Below are 21,967 nucleotides of genomic sequence, written 5' to 3' on the forward strand. Positions count from 1 at the left end.
TTCCCCATTTTTTTTCCCCCCCATGGCCCCCCCCCCCCCGCCCCCCCGCCCCCCCGCATTTTCATTCCCTCTCTCTCCACTTTCTCACCCGCTCTGTGTAACAGTAGATGGAGTTATTAGTCAGACAGTGGGGATGACTGAACAGGTGTTTTCCAAATGGGCCTTTGAGCACTCGCCGCATCATCATCGCTCCACACGGGGGGGTTTGGGCATTTGTGTGTGTGTGTGTGTGTGTGTGTGTGTGTGTGTGTGTGTGTGTGTGTGTGTGTATGTACAAGAGCTTGGCCTCTGCATGCTCCTTTTGCCTCAGGCTGAGCCATTTGCCAGTAGAGGGAGGGAGGTGGGGAGTGGGGGGGTGTGACCGTACGTATTCATGTGTGGTGTGTGTATGTGTGTATACATATGCGGGTGCATAACATATGTAGGTGTGAAGAAGTGTTATATCTTTACCAGCTGCTGCTCGTCATTACTCACTGATGCACAGCAGCAGTGCAGAATGGCCTCGGCTTGGCCACTTTCCACCGCTTCACTGAAAAGACGAGCGCCGACATATTTAGGAGTCAGAGAAATGTTCCCGTTTCTACACTTTTCGCCCCTTCGACCCCATTCTTCAGCCCCCACGCCACCCCCCACCCCCACCCACCCAGCCAACACATTTGACACGCCCAATTTGCTTCTTTCTTTTCTGTCTTCGTCTCCCCTCCCCTCCGTTTCTCCTGCAGGCTTTTAAGTTTCACTTCACTTTCCATGCAGGCTGTATAAGAGCCATTTGGATGTAAACCAGGTTTAGGTGTATCACATACTGTTACAGCAGGCCCCCTAAATCATAAAAGTGTAATAAGATCCTCATGGCAGATATTCACTTTCTGTTCAAAGTTGTGGGCCAGACTGAAATGAAGACTTATGCAAAGAAAGAAAAGACAGAAACAAGTTCACATTATCATGAATTAAAAGTCCAGATTTACGCATCTGAACTCTAATTTCCTTTTGTCTTGTCTTCAGCTGTACAAAGAGGGCGCACATCAAACTCCCAGAGCAGCCCGGGACAGTACCTGACCAATGGCACCGACCCATACAACGGCCAACCCTACCTATCCGGCTTCATCTCTCTGCTGCTGCGTGCAGAGCCCTACCCAACATCTCGCTACGGGGCCCAGTGCATGCAGGGAAATAATCTGATGGGCATCGAGAACATCTGTGAACTGGCGGCCAGGCTGCTGTTCAGTGCTGTAGAATGGGCCAAGAACATCCCCTTCTTCCCTGACCTGCAGCTCATGGATCAGGTGAGTCGACTACTTTGGTGCCTGACTGCTGGTTGAATATTTTCTTGTAAACGCCAACCTTAAAGGAATAATCTGACATATTGAGAAATAGACTTGTTTTCTTTCTTGCTGAGAGTTAGATGAGAAGATTGAAGCAAGCTCATGAAGCTACAGCTAGCAGCTTTTTAGCTGAGCATAAAGACAGGGGAAACAGCTAACCTGGCTCTGTCCAAAATGATCCAATCCACAGCAGACAGGAGGAGTTTATGTGAGGGAAAACCTCATAGTGACAAGACTCCAGGAACACACTGCACCTGGCTATTATCGGAAACAGAACCAGGCTAGCTGTTTCCCTTCGTTTCCAGTCTTTATGCTAAGCTAAGCTAAGCTAAATGGTTGCTGGTTTTGGCGTCATATTATATACCATACAGATATGAGAGTGGTATCAATCTTCATATTTCCTAAAATGTTGAACTCTTCCTTTAATGAAGCATGACTTAAAGCCAAAAAAGGAGTTAGATTCCACTTTTCTGATGAATCAAAACCAAAAGAAATTTGCATCCCAATGAAAAAACACATCTTTCTGAGCCCCGCTCACACTTTACAAAAAGAAGATAAACCTATAAACAAATGAAGTCTTTTGTTGACTGTCACTCAGTGGCATATAAAAGGAAATCAGCTCTGTTATTATTCACTGAAGGCAGAAACAGACACTTGTGACATTCAATATGGACAGACATGACATCAATCCTGCACATGCAGATTTACACCAGCTGTATGGTCTTGGCACAGAGTAACTGCCTGACCTATAAATATTCACATGCACCTTGGGCGGACATAGTCATCACAAATATGTCACGCTATAGTTGCACCATATCATTACTATATCATTAATCTCACATGGACATGCTGAATATATCTGTCCTCTCTCTGCTTCAGTATTGTACCAGTGGTTCTATGATTTCTAAAAAAAAAGAAAAAAAAAAAACACTTTTGTTTTCAAGTGTCTTGTAACTTGACTGTGTGTAAAATCGTACAGTATGTAGCGAGATTACCCGGGGCAAACAAAGTAATGTGAATGCTTCAAAAAGGAATACTTAGCTAACCGTCATTAGAAATGTTGCTACAAAGGTGGGTCACATAAGGTTGCATGCCAAATTGCAGTACATGTCAACACCCTGTGTATATATATCCATGTTCCTGTTTCAACTTGTGACTGCTGTTCCTCATATAAAAGTCATGATTTGGAACAGTTGAGCTGCTTGGCACATTAAATCATTTTGCTTTTCCTTTTTCTTTTTTACCTGTGATTTGTAATATGTAATTGTAAAGACTTTGAAGCTTCTTTCTCTGCTTTTAAAACTCATTCCATGTATCAAAGTGCTGACTGTGTAACTTTTCTTACTGAACACAAACAATGCTGATTGGCATTAAACTCATCATAACCCAGTTTAGCTGTAAAATATTCACTTGTTTGACTCGTCTTCCTTGATACGGTGACCAAATACTGACTATCGCCAAAGGTGGTTTGTATTATTGGATGTTAAGTGCATCTTGTGTTGCTATCTAATTGGAGTTTGGCTCCTGTTAATGCAAGGTGCACTTGAAGAGTGCAAACCTCTGCCAGTGCTGAACGGTTCTGTAGTGTGCTGTAACATTTTCAAACAAAACTCTTATTACATACATTTTAAGTGAAATTGATTTGACCTTGTAAACACACCTTTAGTATTTGAATTGTCTCCATTAGTTTTGTATTTATGATTGAAAATTAATAATTGCCTCATAATAGAAATCTCAAATCCAAATCCGAATTTATGTTTTTGAGATATCCTGCCGACAGACGAGAAGGAGTAAAATTTCCTTCCTGTAATAACAACTCTATATTACCTTTATTGTAGGTGGCACTGCTGCGCATGTCATGGAGCGAGCTCTTCGTCCTCAATGCAGCCCAGTGCTCCATGCCGCTTCACGTGGCCCCTCTGCTTGCAGCGGCCGGCCTGCACGCCTCGCCTATGTCAGCAGAGCGTGTGGTGGCCTTCATGGACCACATCCGCGTCTTCCAAGAGCAGGTGGAGAAGCTGAAGGCCCTGCAGGTCGACACGGCTGAATATTCCTGCCTCAAGTCCATCGTGCTCTTCACATCCGGTGAGTTTGAATGAAGCACGTGTACGCGGAAACAGAGGAGAGTCACAGGGAATGCATGACATTTCAGTGGGATTTTGGGTCTGTAATGTGACTTTGAAACAGGCTGTAACTGTGGGTGGATGTAGGTGGGCAATCAAAAGTTCAAACATGATTAGAAATCCATTGTAGTAGAAGTTCGGATATTATATGTAAGGATACTCATACCTCATTTGTCTTCTTTTAAACCAAAGCAGTCAGATCATGGCTCTACTAAAGTGAAAATATTGTCCTCTGTCTAGAGACAATGGCAACGTTTTCATGTGTACTCATGTAAATGTCTTATGGATTGACAGAAGTCATGTCAAGTTTAATGTCACAATATAATAATAACCTACAATCTCACATGAGTAACAGTTCCTAATTGAGCCCAAGACAAACAGGAAAAACGTGAGCTCTGAGGGAACAACAGGACAAACCTCAGGAGAGGAAATTCAAAGAAAAATCCTGCCAGATGGCTGAGGGGCTGAGGGTGCATTCGATGTTGCAGGGAAAACATACCAAAAGAAATTGATAAAATAAATGAAATACAAGATTTCATAAATAGTCCACAAGTATAGGTCCAGGTCCTCACTGTGACTAGAGAAGAAAACAGGAGGTAGATTAGGCCTATAGTAGACCAAGAGTAGGTCAATGCTTTCACTTGTTTTTTTCCCTCTACACGAACTTAGACCCAAAGAGGATTATGGGAAGATTCTGATGTCAACAAAAACGTCAGCAAATTTACTATTGCTCAGGTGGAAAGGGAGGAATTAGCAGTGAGCTGACTTCCGCTGGCACGGGAACATTCTGTTAACTGGTTTATTCACGTCAACACGGACACTTAGTCGCAGGCTATCAAAGCACATGTAAACAGCTTCAGCTGAATTAGAGAAATGACCAACAGGAAGGTTACGCAGATACATTCCTTTTTCACTAGGGACAACAACAACCAGTGAATCATAAATAATACATGTACATCCATGTCATTTGGCTTGTTTGTTATTATTAGCATTATTGTCTCTGTTGTACAGAAACAATATACTACTAGTGTAGACATTAAGAACTATAAATTATTGCCTTATGCTGCTGTTGCCTTGTCAGGCAAAGGTGTTGCTGTTGCTAGCAAACATGAAAATACTCCCATGCATCCAGTCAGCTGTTAATATACATTTTGTTTTTAAATTTATGCTCAAAGCTAATTCATAAAAACAAACAAACAAACAAACAAGCAAACTTTTATTTAATATGTTGCATTTCAAGGCCACTTTCTGAGACTTTCTTGTTACGTTAATAACATGTATATAATTTTACATGTCAGTCTCATGTCTTAATTAACACCCCAGTCACTTTTACTAGGTCAGACATAGAAACATTTTCATAACACTTTGAATGTGACACTAGCTTTAACTGAATGCCATCAGATGAACGTAAAGGCAGCAGCAGCACATAGTGAAATGCAAAGAGATTAAAATGCGCAAGTTGCATCCTCTTAATAAAAGCACTAAAAATGTATCAGTCCATAATCGTCTCCTTTGCTCATGAATAAATAAATAAATAAATAAATAAAACCACTTCAATGACCCAGAAAACACATTCAACTGAATGGATGTCCAGCAAAATGCTTTACATGCAGCAACTTAGTGGCTTGTAATTCTATGCTTATGCATAGTGGACATTATAAAATAGGCAGCAGAAATCTGCATCTAATAAAATTCATGATTCAACTCTTTTTTAGAGGCTCTGCTGTGACAAGAGGAGGGGAGCGTCCCTCACACACATGATTGTTGTTTATTAAAGCTTCAATGCCAAAATGAAAATGAATGAAATGAAACTCCATCAGTGATTCACGTGATGAACATTCCTGTCCGGGTAAAAAAGCATCCATCATGTAACAGACAGATGATGATGGATGTTGATGTGAGCTTTCCCTTTTGTTTGTCCTGAAAGGCTCGACTACTGTCAGACTAACAGAGCGGCGGAGAAATTCCCGTCCATGACTGTAAATGTACTTGATCATTTAACCACAGAAAAAGAAGTTACTCTAATGCCTTTAGCCCCAAGAATAATTTCTTCTCTCTGCTGTGTTGAAATTCAGTTTGAGCTCACACACACACACACACACACACACACACACTTCAACTGTTCTTAACCCACAACCTCCTCACCTCCACTGAGCCTGACCGAGATGTGACCTCTAATGCTGCAGCAGATATTGTCTCATTGGCTCCATATGTAAATGCTGCTGCTACAGTCCTCCCGCTACTCAGTCATGGTCTCTGCCCTCCATGAATTTGACTGTAATTTGATCGCTCTCTCATATTGTAAAAGGCAGCTATTGACCCTGTGAGTAGCTGCTTGTGCCTCATTTAACAGTAAGCTTTTACCTGGAGTGTTTACCTTTTACTTTTATCTTTGATTGCCCTGTATTTTACTGAGTTTCTGTGGTTAATATTTTACAAAGTTTGGTGGGAAAGACTTACGGACAAGTATTTTACATTTACATTTATATTTACATTACACATGGAAACTAGTTTAGATAGAGACATGCATTCTTTTAATAGATACACACATGAGCCATTATCTTTATTATACTCAATCAAAAGGAGGACAGCAGCCACGATCTGCTAAAATTTCCTCCTTATGATATTTATCTTGTAATCTTATATTTTTTTACCTTTATTAACTCATTGTCTTGTCTCGGTATATTACAGCTAGTAGGACGTATGACAAAGAAATGCTGTTATGCTAGCAAAGCCATGTCATTTGTATCCAAAGCTGTTTAAAAAAACACGGGGCACTTGAGCCTGACACCCTCACCGTGTTGCATTATGTTGTCCCCACTGAGCTACAGACAAGATTAAATCAAAACATAATGGTTTAAGGAAACCCATGAGATAGGCATTGTTGTGATACTGCTTATACACAAACCCTGTTGAGGTTTATCCCAACAGTCACTGGGCTCCAGTGCCAGCCAAAATACTGTCACATCTGTGATACTTCACTGAGAGATCATGCTTTGTGACCCAGGGGGAATCGGATGGTGAAGAAGCCAACACAGAGATGTCTCTTGTCCGTGTTTTTTTATTGTATTTTCCCTCTTTTCTCCCTTGCATGGCTTGTCAGATTCACTCTGCGTATACCTAGCATCTCTCCTCCAATGCATGTGGGTGGCTGCGGATCCACCTCTCCTTTCTCTTCCCTGCTTTCATCAGCCATCTCTCCTTCATGATCCCATCTATTATTGAAACCAGTCATCCACCCCTCCTCTCTAAGCTCCCCAAACCCAGCCCCAAGCCCAGCCCAAGCCCCGGGCCCTACGCCCCCACCATGGGAGCTGAATTATGTATGGTGGGTTTCAGTGAGACAGAGGATTCGCCACAGCCTCGACCATGACCTACATAACCCCTGTAGCCCTGAGCATCCCATGTGACTTCCCTGTATGCGGGCAGATGTACCCATATGTAGACTCGTTGCAACAAAAAAAGAAACCGCATGTCTTGCCAAGAGACTCCAGAAGACAATGCACTTAGTGAAACGTGCAGATATTAACAGAAATTTGAATGTAACGGAGGCAGACATGCGCACACACACACACGCATACAATAAGACAGACCCGTTAATAAACCTGACTCCTGCTGACCTGGTGGGATGAGCTAACAAGCTCAGACAATCACCAATCGTCTCTCACCTCCCTCTGAGTCCCCTCCCTCCACTCCCCCTGTGAAGCCCAGTCCCATCAAGCCACATCAGAGAATGGGCATCTCAGTCCTGCCACCCTGATCCCTCACCCCCACTGACCCGGTGTGTGCCCAAGGATCAGACAAAAGAACACGGCACTTGGCGTGGAAGGGCACCCAGAGAGCTGTCGCTTCGGCACGCGAAGTGGTTTCAGTCGCACGGACAGCTTTGCTAATCCTAACCAGGCAGTGACCGCCTTGTCACGCAGGACCAAAAATGGCGGCGGGACAAAAAAACAGTCCGAGCTGCTCACCGAGCGGAGGGGAATACAGCCGAAGCGGGGGCAATTATTCACCCAGAATGATGAGAATAGTGGCCGCTGGGGTGGGGAGGGGTTGACACGCTCGATTAAAATATGAGGTAAATTAAATTTTTTTGTTGTCGGGAACCCAGCATGGCAGGGTTTACGCAAGGGACAGATCAAAGTGCGAGATGACAAAGGGGACCTACGATGCAAGATGACAGGCTAAAACTTACGGGCCAGCGCTTTTAGACTAAGAGAACGAGCTTGAGAAGAAATTGCCCTCATCGAAAAACCTGTCTTCCAAATGAGGGTTCACTCAGGGGGCAGAGTCAAAGAGCACTTCCACTGAATGTACAGTATGTGGCAGAGTACAGTAAAATGTGTCTTTGTTTTGAGTTCACACATCTCTGACCTCCTTTGCTAAATCCCCTGTGCACTCCTCCTGCACACAGAGGGTGTGAAAAGTATCGCGCACAGTGTTACACACTCTCTCGTTTGTGCGAGACTCTTGCCAAGGCGGGGGCCGGCGGGAGGGGAGGTGTGAGGAGGTGGAAGGCAGAACATGACCTCCAGCTGAGGGAAAGAGGGAAGGCTGTAGTGTGCCGTGAACACAGACCACAGGGGTGTAGTGGATACGTATCTCTGCAGTGACAACCTCCATTTCCTCAAGTCTAAGCGAGATTTCTCTGACTTGAGGAATTTGTGAGGAGAAAAAAAAAACAGTCGGCTCTTCATTACATTTTATTAGCCCTCTGTGTGTCATCCATCCCATCCATCTCTCTCAGTCACCTTCATTAGATTTAATGTACAGGACATCAGCTCAAGACTTTACATTGAGCCACCCACATTTAAAGAGCAGAATATCTTGTATTGGACTGAATCTCTTAAAAAATCCAAGCCTCAGTTATTGAACATCCCAACAGGACATTTTATCTTTTGTCCTACGCAGTATAGCCCCTTTTCCACTGCTCAAAAAACCTGCTAAGACTCGCTAACATCAGGCTTTTGTTTGCAATGGAAAAGAGAATAATCAACATTCACACCCCAGTCAAATGACTGCAGTAGACACGGGTATTAATCGGCTCCGATTGGCATTGATGTAAACACAACACCCGGGTGAACATGCTAATTTTCTCCCCTTCTCTGAGCTGTGACGTCTTTCAGAGCACAAACACTGTAAATGGACACCTGCCCAGCACAGAGCTGTTACAGCAGCTACACTGCAGCTACACTGCACAAAAAACACACAATCACTGATCTAAACCCGTCCCACACGGAGGCTCTGAAGGAGCACCAACCCCGGGATGAGATGCTATGGATCCATTTTAACCAGTCCGCACGGCGGCTAGCAGCTCACTCTTTCTCCCCTGCGTGTGTGTGTGTGTGTGTGTGTGTGTGTGTGCTCTGTAACTGCATGTGGTGTCATTGGTCCCTTCACTTGTGTGTTTCCTCTCAGCTAAACTCGGCTGGCAGTGTAAAATGTGGTGTAAAAAGGGTATACGTTAACTCATCCTGTGCCTAGGAGGCTTGACAAGGCCGACTTTTTGCCCTCTCTTGCCAAGTTTGACAACCTCCACTATTATACGCTCAGTATCCCTTGGTTGTTGACATTCCCCATTCTGCAAATCTGTGTGTCCGGCCTCCTGTGACTGATCACTTTTGCACAGTCATAGAGATCGTGAAAGACCACAAACTACGATTAGTTAGGGTTTGTGTAATCCGACAAGCCTCTTGGTCAGGCAGGAATTTAAAGCACCATGATCAACTAATTTGACATAGAAACGTTCTCAAAAGACGTGTTGTGCACTCTGGTCCCAGTAGGATTCAGTCTCCTTCCCATCACTGGCATCTCCACTTTTTATGAAGAAACTGGTTGGTGCTCATATTTTTGCGATTCCGTTTACTTTGTTGAAGGGTTCGTTCAGACAACATAAAGAGGATTTTGTTTGATCAACTGATAAACTATAAATCTTTATCTCTCTTCCTCCCTTCTAGATGCGATGGGCCTGTCAGACGTCGCCCATGTGGAGAGCATCCAGGAGAAGTCTCAGTGCGCCCTGGAGGAGTACGTGAGGAACCAGTACCCCAGCCAGCCAAACCGATTTGGACGCCTCCTCCTCCGCCTGCCGTCCCTGCGCATCGTCTCCTCTCCGGTCATCGAGCAGCTGTTTTTCGTGCGCCTGGTAGGCAAGACACCCATCGAGACACTGCTCCGTGACATGCTGCTCTCGGGCTCCAGCTACAACTGGCCCTACATGCCCACCGTGCAGCGCGAGCGGCCCATCTCCCTCCACTACAATGAGAACGGGCCATGAGGAGAAACATCTATCTGAATACACTTATCCATCCATCTTTACTTCTCTTCATTCTCTGCATTCAACTTCTCAGCTTTCCCAGAGGAAGCATCTTCCTTGCCATTCCGCACAAAAATCCGCACTGACGGTACAATCTGTTACTGTCCCGGTTACACAAGCCAGCCAATCATTCACCGCGGCCATTGCAGAAACTTGGTGGCCCCGCTGCAGTCCCTGACTTGATGGTGTAGTCTACATTTGAGATGTGGCATGAGATGGACAGGTTGGTAGAACGGGTTATTGCACAGTTCACCAGCAGGTCTGTTGGACTCACTTCAGATGTCAGTCTCAAACCCCGAGCAAACAGGGGCAGCAAAAGACAAAACATTTGCTCTATCGTTGGTGCTGTTCCTACACTTAAAGAGGCTGTATACAAGCATCCCAGTATGGCGAATACTGAATAAGGGCTTTGCCAATGGGACTCTACAACCAAGAGCACAAGGCCTGATGTATATTTACCAATTTTTGAAAACAAAACCAGAAGCCATTAAAAAAAAAGACAAATGCCAAAATGTCTTGGACTTTTGCAGAGGACGTTTTATTGTGTGTGTTTGTATTAGCACTGTTTATATGGAGAGAAAACTCATGATTGTGTCCATATGTACAGTATATCGTTGATTCATAGGCATCTATAGCATATTAGGGTTCAATGGGAAAAGCTCAGGTTCAAAGGGTGGGTAGACAGACAGACAGACAGACAGATAGTCATGCCAATATCAGTACAAGTACAAAAAAGATGAACCCAGCTAAATTTACACTTATCAGCAGCCTGTGCCAAAGCTGAGAAACGCATATAGTTAAGATTATTTTTGCGGTAGTGTTGGTGATGAAATTTTAATGTTTGGTTTGTCTATAATTTGACTATATACTTTTTTTGGGTCTCAGGGGGAGAGAAGGAATTTGTAAAAGATAAATACAAATAAAAGCTTAGGCACTTGCTTTATAGTCAGAACCTACACTTATTCACTCCTGTAAAATCACAGCACTGGTAGATTCTTGCTGCCCGTCCATCATTTGACCGATCTAGCTTTTTACTTATTCAAAAAGCCCAAAATTCTAATTCTAACTCCTTACATGATGTTATCACAGGAGCGACACAACTCATCGTTGTTTTTCAGTCATGATTGTTAATATTGGACCTTTTGGACTGGGGTGGGGGGCATTTTACAAAACTAGCTGTACTTGCCTTAGAACAAAGATTTTGTCACTGAACATTTATCTTATGACTGTGCCATAATCTCTCGTTACCTGTTATAACAGGTATTATGTCCTGTCAGGAGAGGAAATGAACTCATATGATGAAAAAATGAAAAAATGTGCACATAAAGTCACAGAAAAGCGATGCAAAACATTTTTTTAATGCATCAACTTATAATATCAAGAAAAAAAACTTGTGAGAACAGATAGTTCTGCTTTAACATCATTAGCACTTTCATTTTTTAGACCTCATGCAAGTTCTTTTCCACTTCCTGATGATGTTGTCATATAGGGAAAACCCCCTCGACTCATGTCATTTGAGCTTATCGTACCGATACTGTAGAGAAATGTATCACTAACCTCTGAAAACCTCAGTCTATGTTACAATATTATCCCAGTTGGACTTATGACTGTGACCTAGCTTAGGACTATTTGAAGTTGTTTTTTTTTTTTCTTCCCGTTGGTGCAAGCGAGTTTGTTTTGACAACCTGTCTCACATTTCCAACATGGCACTGTGCTATCAATGTCAAGTCATCTGGGACCTTAGGAAGCTGTCTGTTGATAAATGAATTCACAGAATATGAGTTTGTTTTTAGCCCCTCTACTTTTGTTTGAAAATATGGATTATCCATTAACTGAAATAAAATTCTGTTGTTCACAGTAAGTTTTCTGATGTGTTTTCCTGCTGTAAATTTAGAACTCAAGTCGGTGCATACAGTAGATATGTTCCTGTAATTGTGATTAAGTGCTTCAGTTTTCATAACCATGATCTAGCACTAACTATTCTTATTATTTTTTTATCATTCACGCAGTTGTTGCAAAACTATGTAAATGTAATATATGTACATACATAAAATTTCCATATATAAATATATGTACATATCAAATAAAAACATACTGTATGTAAAAAAGAATATATATAACCCATTAGAAATTGGAACTGGAATTTCATACATTGACATATGTGTCTAGCCCATACAAATCTGCATATGAATCTATATATGCTTAAATTGTAGACGTGTTATGTAAATAGACAGAGGTCAGGAACTGCAGTTAATGTTCACAGCAAACACAACTGTGATTGTTGGTGACAGACAGGCTGGTTTGGGTATTTCTCAAACTGCTGATCTCCTGCGATTTTCACACACAACTTTCTCTAGGATTGAGCCAAAAACAAAAACCATGGATGGAGACACCTTGCTGATGAGAGCGCTCAAAGGGGAATGGCCAGACCAGTTGGAGCTGACAAAAAGAGCTATCAGGCTGCCAGCCAAGAACAGAAATCTGAGGCTGCAGTGGGCACAGGCTCACCAAAACCAGACAGTTGGAGACTGAAAAAACGTAGCCTGGACTGATGAATCTGGATTTCTTCTGAGTCTGCAGATGGTAGAGTCAGAATCTGGCATCAACAGCATGAAGCCAGTCAACAAACCTGCCTTGTGTCAACAGTCCAGGTTAGTGATGGTGGTGTAATGGTGTTGGGAATGTTATGGTCCTTTAATACTAATCAATCATGGTTTAAATGTCATAGCCTATCTGAGTATTGTTGTTGATCATGTGTCTCCCTTTATGGCCACAATTTACCATCTTCTAATGTTTACTTGCAGCTTGATGATGCAACATATCACAAAGCAAAAGTCGTCTCAAACTCAGTTCAGTGAACATCAGTGGCGACAGTCACCAGATCTGAATCCAGTAAAATACTTTTGGGATGTGGTGGAACAGGAGATTTGCAGCATCAATGTGCAACTGCTATCTGTATCTGCTAATCTATGCAGAGTAGCAGTATTTTTAAATTTCAACTACAGACACCATCTAAACTCAGATCATTAAGGATAAATAATTCTGCTGCTCACGTGCAGATATTTGTTTTTCCCAGGAGCACTTTGATTCAATGAGGGAGAGAGGCAAATGGGCCAATCAATACGGGGGATGAATCAATGATTTTAAACCAAGTGGGGATTTTCCCGACCCTCATGCTGGGATGCAGCCCAAATGTTGATACAGGCCCACTTAGGGCGTGACAGAACGTAAACAAACACCATGACCCTGTGTGTGTGTGGAAGACAGAGAGAGAGAAAGAACACACATGGTCTTTGACCTTTGGGTTTAAGGTATGTCACAAAGTGTATGTACGTGTGTGTGTGTGTGTGTGTGTGTGTGTGTGTGTGTCCATGTGTGTGTCTGTGTGTGTTCAAGTTAATGTAAATATAGCTGCTGGTAGCTATCTGTGTTAACAGTCAGACAGAGACTAAAGGAGGGAGAGAGACAACAAAAGAAAGAGAGAATAAGACGAGGACAGGTTTGTGCATTTAGGCTCTTGAACATGACGTCAAGTTCCCTCCCTCTCACCAGTCACGTGCACACGCACACACACACACACACACACACACGGACACACAAAACACACACTCCTCCCACATGGTAACCTTGTGCCCTTTACACCCAACCTCCCCTCCTCCTACCACCTCCCCCAATCCCTCAGTTCCCACCTAACCTAACCGCCCACTGCCATCTCGCCTCCCGCTCCAACCCATGTGTGTGTTTGTGTGTGTGTGTGTGTGTGTATGTATGTGTGTATGAAGAGTAGCCGATTGACTTATGCCTTCATTTCAGAGCTGTCACTCCTGGCCAAACACCATGACCCCTCAACCTCCATTTTGGAGGTGCACATTTTTTTTCTTTTCCTCCACCATATGAATATAAAAAACACATGTGGCCCAAAGGTGTGTGTATATGCGTGTGTGTGTGTGTGTGTGTGTGTGTGTGTGTGTGTGCGGCCATCTTTATGTGTTCAGGTAAATCAAACTGACATAGCTCCTTTGAATGGCAGGAGCTGAATTACTTTTGCACTTCAATTTTGCACACCTGCCATTTATGGCAAACACTGGGCTCAGCATAAACCATAAAAGCAAAATACGTTGCTTCAAGATACAAATCAGAGCCAGTAAATGCCACAACTTGCAGGACCAGGTGCAGCAATTACATCTTATTTCTTTGTGTGTAAATTACTTTGCATATCACAAATATGTGGTTATTGTAGGTCTGCATTGTTAGCATTTACTGCAGGTTTTGTGCCATGTTGGAACAATTTCTGTTTCTTTTTAAATTCTAAAAACCAATGTGAAGATTAAAAAAATCAATAATACAACAAACTACAGTAGGTAAATAATCACAATGACTCTTACGTTTCTCATTTCTTGTTTTTTTAATTCACTTTTTCTCTCTTTGTTCCTCTACACTTTCAATTTATTGAAGCATTGTCAGCTGAAACCACAGCAAGATGGCCTTGTCCACTGTAAAATATAATGATCAGCGTCCTCTTGCACCAAAAAATACAACAGTTATAACCTGGTGGGGACCAAAAAGCTGGGTGAAAGGCATTTAAATTAATCTGGATATTTTTATATCAAAAGTGCTCCATTCTCAACAAGATCTCAACAAGACAGTACACAAAACTTATGCTCCCAGTCATTTTGCAAATGTGAGAATCATAGTCTATATCTAACTGATGGCTAATTTTGAAGTCTATATTTCACCCCATGACACAAGAGTTCCTCACTTAAAACCAAATGAAAGTCGATTAAGTTGCAGCATAGTGCTATGATGCTCACATTTACACACGCGGGACAGTAACAATGCAGCCATCTGATTCATTTATAGGTATGCGGCCGTACCAATCAGGTCCCAGCCAGAGGTCGAGATGACAAACACAATAAGGCGGCAGATTCATCACCCTGTGTGCTCTGACAGTAATTGTCCAGGGTCCATGTCACAGTGCCCCTGTTAAAAATACAAGGGATGTTCCTCTGACAGATATGACATCAGTGCCAGTCACATACATTTAAGCCAGACACCTCCTCTATTTGTTATGACACACTTTCAATTTAGCAAAAGGGGCCCACCGAAGATGAACAGTGCCCTACGTGGGAGGATGAAGGCCTGTGAAAGCAGGTCGCCATGTGTGTAATTTAGTCGAGGGTAAATGAGACGAGATATGTGGAGGGATTTTGTTTATTAAAAAGACATGTTTTTTCTTGTTGCTAAATGTGAATGTTAGCGGGACAAGGGCAAGCTAGACGTCCATCTCTGGGGGATACGGCAGCCCAGATCGATAGGTGGGATGTCAAATTGAATTGAGGTCACTCTTTGTCTCCCCAAAGAGGTCCCTACTTACTGGCTCGGCATGAAAATGTAGCGGGGTATTAAGTGAAAGGGAGGGTGTGGAGGTAAGAGGGAGCTGGACAGTTGTATTGGTGACCCTTGTCTTGTCGGAACAGCGAGGTGTTCTGCAATATGTTCGTCCTCAGTTGTCCTGAGAGAAAGTGTGTACGCTTGACACTGACAGAGTCTGTTCTTTGAGGGATCAATAACCTGATGAGATGTGATGGGACTGTTGTTGCTCAATTCCATCTAAATGTTAAACGGACTGACTATGGAGTTTTTCTGTTCAGCTGAAAAAAAAGCACCTCTTTGAGGATGAAGATGGTGCTTGGTTGGTGGTGACTGGGTTCATGCAGTCTGCATCATAAAATGTCATAATAGGCATAAAATGGCATAGTAGAGTAAGGCAAAAAAAAAAAGTTAAAAAATATGATAATACAGAAACACATAAATCTGTCAAAAAAGGTCATAGTATAGTGAGGCATAAATTTCATAGTATAGGAAAGCAAAAAAAGTGAAAAAAAAGTCATAGTATAGTAAGGCATAAAAACGTTAAAAAAATGTCATAATATAGTAAGGGGTAAAAAAGGGAAAACATTTCATAATATAGTAAGGCATAAAGTTGTCAAAGAAAAGTCATAGCATAGTCAGGCATTACATGTCATAATATAGGAAGGCAAAAGAAATGTCAAAAATCGGCATAACATAAAAAGGCATAAAACTGTCAAAAAAAGTCACAACATAGTAAGGCATAAAAACATCAGAAAAGGTCATGGGATAGTTAGGCATAAAATGTCATAGTATAATAAGGCATAAAAATGTCATAGTATATAGTAAGGCATAAAAACGTCAAAAAACACCATGGTATAGTAAGGTATAAAATGTCATAGTATAGTAAGGATTAAAACGTCATAGTATAGTAAGGCATAAAAATGTCATAGTATATAGTAAGGCATAAAAACGTAAAAAAACACCATGGTATAGTAAGGCATAAAAATGTCAAGAAATGTCATAATATAGAAAAACATGAAACAGTCAAAAAACGTCATAGTTTAGTAAGGCATAAGATGTCATAGTATAGTAAGGCATAAAAACGTCAAAAAGCACCATGGTATAGTAAGGTATAAAATGTCATAGTATAGTAAGGATTAAAACGTCATAGTATAGTAAGGCATAAAAACGTCAAAAAGCACCATGGTATAGTAAGGTATAAAATGTCATAGTATAGTAAGGCATAAAACTGTCAAAAAACTATAGTAAGGCATAAAATGTCAAGAAATGTCATAATATAGAAAAACATGAAACAGTCAAAAAACGTCATAGTTTAGTAAGGCATAAGATGTCATAGTATAGTAAGGCATAAAAATGTCAAAAAACACCATGGTATATAGTAAGGCATAAATTGTCATAGTATAGTAAGGATTAAAATGTCATAGTATAGTAAGGCATAAAACTGTCAAAAAACTATAGTAAGGCATAAAATGTCAAGAAATGTCATAATATAGAAAAACATGAAACAGTCAAAAAACGTCATAGTTTAGTAAGGCATAAGATGTCATAGTATAGTAAGGCATAAAAATGTCAAAAAACACCATGGTATATAGTAAGGCATAAATTGTCATAGTATAGTAAGGATTAAAATGTCATAGTATAGTAAGGCATAAAACTGTCAAAAAACGTCATAGTATAGTAAGGATTAAAATGTCATAGTACAATAAGGCATAAAAACGTCAACAAATATCATAATATAGAAAAACATGAAACAGTCAAAAAACGTTATAGTATAGTAAGGCACAAAATGTAATAGTATAGTAAAGCATAAAAAGGTCAAAAAACGTCATAACATAAAAAGGCATAACACTGTCAAAAAACACCATAACATGAAGCTTAGCGAAAGTTCAGTCAGGAACACTATCTCCTTGCACATGCATTCTAAGTCACAAGCAACATTTCCCGCTATCTAAAAGCTCCACCAACTCATTCACATCTTCACCCAATCACAACCTTACATGGTAGCCTTCAGCCAATCACCCGTAAACTGTCAAACTTTAAAATTGTCTCTCTTCCTGCTGTTATTCAGCTGTCATTTCAGCAACGTGAATAATCTGTGACCCACCTCCATCGCTTCTCCACCTCAACCATGGATGCCAGACCATCTCCAATCAAACCATCCAATCAGAAGTTCCTTCATCAAGACATTCCCATTCTTGAGCTCCATTCCTCATCACCACTACCAGTGCCTAGTCTCCAGGGGAAGTTTCCTCTTATTGGAAGAACCTTAAACCTATGGATGATGTTCATAGTGTTTGTTCCACCAAAAATCTGTTCCTTCTGTTCACAATAAATTTGATTTTACTTTGATTCTCATACTTTCTGATTCTTCTTATTACTTTCTCCTGATTGAAATAGTATGTCATAAAATGTCATGTCATGGTCAGATAAAAAACATCAAAAAACGTCATATTATACTAAGGCATAACATTTCATAGTATAGTGAGGTAAAAAAACATCAGAAAAGGTCATAGGATAGTAAGGCATAAAATTTAATAGTAAAGTAAGGCATAAAATGTCATAACATAAAAAGGCATAAAACTTTCAAAAAAGTCATATAATGAGAATAATATAATGAGACATAAAACTGTCAAAACATGTCATTGTATAGTAAGGTAAAAAACTGATAAAATGTCATAGTATGGGAAGGCATGAAATGTTATAGTAAGGCATAAAAACCTTAAAAAAAAACGTCACAGTATAATAATGCAAAAAAAGTGAAAAAACATCATATTATAGTAAGGCAAATATTTCATAGTATATTAAGGTATAAAACCATAAAAAAAAAATTTTGAATACAAAAGCATAAAACTGTCGAAAATATCATAGTATAGTAAGGCATAAATTGTAATAGTATAGTACGTCATAAAAACATCAAAAATGTCATAATATAGAAAGACATAAAACTGATAAAAAAAAGGTCATAGGATAGTAAGGCATAAAAACGTAAAAAAAAAAGTTATTGTGTACAAACGCAAAAAAACTGCCAAAAAATGTCATAGTATAGTAAAGCATAAAAACGTCAAAAATCGTGACAGTATAGTAAGAAATAAAAAAGGAAAAAACATGATAGTATAGTAAGACATAAAATTGTCAAAAAGAAGTCATAGTAAGGTAAGGCATCAAATGAAATAGTAATGTAAGGCATAAAAATGCAAAAAAACATCTTTGTATAGTATGGCATAACAATACAAAAAAAAGTCATAGTATAGTATGGCAAAAAATGTCGAGAAAATATGATAGTATATTAAGGCATAAAAGGTCAGAAAAAGGTCATAGTAATGTAAGGCATCAAATGAAATAGTAATGTAAGGCATGAAAATGCCAAAAAAACGTCATAGTATAGTATGGCAAAAAACGTCAAAAAAATATCATAGTATATTAAGGCATCAGAGGTCATAAAAACATCATAGTAAAGTAAGGCATCAAATGAAATAGTAATGTAAGGCATGAAAATGCCAAAAAAACGTCATAGTATAGTATGGCAAAAAACGTCAAAAAATTATCATAGTATATTAAGGCATAAAATGTCATAAAACCATCATAGTAAGGTAAGGTATCAAATGAAATAGTAATTTGAGGCATAAAAATGCTAAAATACGTTATATTACAGTATGGCATAAAAATGCAAAAAGACGTCATAGTAGAGAATGGCAAAAAACGTCAAAGAAATATCATAGTATAGTATGGCATAAAAGGTCATAAAAACGTCATAGTAAGGTAAGGCATCAAATGAAATAGTAATTTAAGGCATAAAAATGTAAAAAGACTTCATAGTATAGTATGGCATAAAAATGCCAAAAAACGTCATAGTATAGTATGGCATAAAAATGCCAAAAAACGTCATAGTATAGAATGGCAAAAAACGTCATAACAACGTCATAGTATATTAAGGCATCAAATGAAATAGTAATTTAAGGCATAAAAATGCCAAAATACGTCATATTATAGTATGGTATAAAAATGCCAAAAAACGTCATAGTATAGTATGGCAAAAAACGTCAAAAAAATATCATAATATATTAAGGCATAAAAGGTCATAAAAACGTCATAGTAAGGTAAGGCATCAAATGAAATAATAATTTAAGGCATAAAAATGTTGAAAAACTTCATAGTATAGTATGGCATAAAAATGCAAAAAGACATCATAGTATAGTATGGCAAAAAATGTCAAAAAAATATCATAGTATATTAAGTCATAAAAGGTCATAAAAACATCATATTAAGATAAGGCATCAAATGAAATAGTAATGTAAGGCATAAAAATACCGAAAAACTTCATAGTATAGTATGGCATAAAACGTCATGAAAATATCATAGTATATAAAGACATAAAAGGTCTTTTAAAACGTCATAGTAAGGTAAGGCATCAAATGAAATAGTAATTTAAGGCATAAAAATGCCAAAATACGTCATATTATAGTATGGCATAAAAATGCAAAAAAACGTCATAGTATAGTATGCCATAAAATGTCAAAAAAATGTCATAGTATATTAAGGCATAAAGTGTCGTAAAAACGTCATAGTATGGTAAGGCACCAATTGTAATAGTAATGTAAGGCATAAAAATGCCAAAATACGTCATATTATAGTATGGCATAAAAATGCAAAAAAACGTCATAGTATAGTATGCCATAAAATGTCAAAAAAATGTCATAGTATATTAAGGCATGAAGTGTCGTAAAAACATCATAGTATGGTAAGGCACCAATTGTAATAGTAATGTAAGGCATAAAAATGCAAAAAGACGTCATATTATAGTATGGCATTAAAATGCAAAAAGACGTCATAGTATAGTATGGCAAAAAACGTCAAAAAAATATCATAGTATATTAAGGCATAAAAGGTCATAAAAACGTCATAGTAAGGTAAGGCATCAAATTAAATAGTAATGTATGGCATAAAAATGCCAAAATACATCATATTATAATATGGCATTAAAATGCCAAAAAAATGTCATAGTATAGTATGGCATAAAAATTCAAAAAAAGATCATAGTATAGTATGGCAAAAAACATCAAGAAAACATCATAGTATATTAAGGCATAAAAGGTCATAAAAACGTCATAGTAATGTAAGGCATCAAATTAAATAGTAATTTAAGGCATAAAAATGTTGAAATACTTTATAGTATAGTATGGCATAAAAATACAAAAAAACGTCATAGTATAGTATGGCATAAAATGTTAAAAAAATATTATAGTATATTAAGGCATAAAATGTCATAAAAATGTAATAGTATGCTAAGGCATCAAAAGAAATAATAATGTAAGGCATAAAAATGCCAAAATACGTCATATTATAGTATGGCATAAAAATGCAAAAAGACGTCATAGTAGAGAATGGCAAAAAACGTCAAAGAAATATCATAGTATAGTATGGCATAAAAGGTCATAAAAACGTCATAGTAAGGTAAGGCATCAAATGAAATAGTAATTTAAGGCATAAAAATGTCGAAAGACTTCATAGTATAGTATGGCATAAAAACGCAAAAAGACGTCATAGTATAGTATGGCAAAAAACGTCATGAAAATATCATAGTATATTAAGGCATAAAAGGTCATAAAAACGTCATAGTAAGGTAAGGCATCAAATGAAATAGTAATGTAAGGCATAAAAATGCCAAAATACGTCATATTATAGTATGGCATAAAAATGCAAAAAAACGTCATAGTATAGTATGCCATAAAATGTCAAAAAAATGTCATAGTATATTAAGGCATAAAGTGTCGTAAAAACGTCATAGTATGGTAAGGCACCAATTGTAATAGTAATGTAAGGCATAAAAATGCAAAAAGACGTCATATTATAGTATGGCATAAAAATGCAAAAAAACGTCATAGTATAGTATGCCATAAAATGTCAAAAAAATGTCATAGTATATTAAGGCATAAAGTGTCGTAAAAACGTCATAGTATGGTAAGGCACCAATTGTAATAGTAATGTAAGGCATAAAAATGCAAAAAGACGTCATATTATAGTATGGCATAAAAATGCAAAAAAACGTCATAGTATAGTATGCCATAAAATGTCAAAAAAATGTCATAGTATATTAAGGCATAAAGTGTCGTAAAAACGTCATAGTATGGTAAGGCACCAATTGTAATAGTAATGTAAGGCATAAAAATACAAAAAGACGTCATATTATAGTATGGCATAAAAATGCAAAAAGACGTCATAGTATAGTATGGCAAAAAACGTCAAAAAAATGTCATAGTATATTAAGGCATAAAAGGTCATAAAAACGTCATAGTAAGGTAAGGCATCAAATTAAATAGTAATGTATGGCATAAAAATGCCAAAATACATCATATTATAATATGGCATTAAAATGCCAAAAAAATGTCATAGTATAGTATGGCATAAAAATTCAAAAAAAGATCATAGTATAGTATGGCAAAAAACATCAAGAAAACATCATAGTATATTAAGGCATAAAAGGTCATAAAAACGTCATAGTAATGTAAGGCATCAAATTAAATAGTAATTTAAGGCATAAAAATTTCGAAAAACTTCATAGTACAGTATGGCATAAAAATGCACAAAGACGTCATAGTATATTAAGGCATAAAAGGTCATAAAAACGTCATAGTAAGGTAAGGCATCAAATGAAATAGTAATTTAAGGCATAAAAATGCCAAAATACGTCATATTATAGTATGGTATAAAAATGCCAAAAAACATCATAGTATAGTAAGGCATAAAAGGTCATAAAAATATCATAATATATTAAGGCATAAAAGGTCATAAAAACGTCATAGTAAGGTAAGGCATCAAATGAAATAGTAATTTAA

General features: G+C 38.7%; 1 protein-coding gene across 1 annotated transcript in view; it reads left to right on the top strand.

The window, feature by feature from the left end:
• LOC111222606 (nuclear receptor subfamily 2 group F member 5) overlaps window positions 1–11,618 on the top strand; it is a 23,935-nt gene extending 12,317 nt beyond the window's left edge. Inside the window, exons 2-4 of the mRNA XM_022746397.1 lie at window positions 1,003–1,283; window positions 3,161–3,407; window positions 9,403–11,618. Of these exons, the coding sequence (XP_022602118.1) occupies window positions 1,003–1,283; window positions 3,161–3,407; window positions 9,403–9,722 (848 nt within the window). The 3' untranslated portion in view covers window positions 9,723–11,618. The remainder of the gene's footprint in view (window positions 1–1,002; window positions 1,284–3,160; window positions 3,408–9,402) is intronic.
• The last annotated feature ends 10,349 nt before the right edge of the window (window positions 11,619–21,967 follow it).

This window comes from Seriola dumerili, unplaced genomic scaffold (genome assembly GCF_002260705.1).
Source record: "Seriola dumerili isolate Sdu_G_001 unplaced genomic scaffold, Sdu_1.0 BDQW01000104.1, whole genome shotgun sequence".
NCBI lineage: Eukaryota > Metazoa > Chordata > Actinopteri > Carangiformes > Carangidae > Seriola > Seriola dumerili.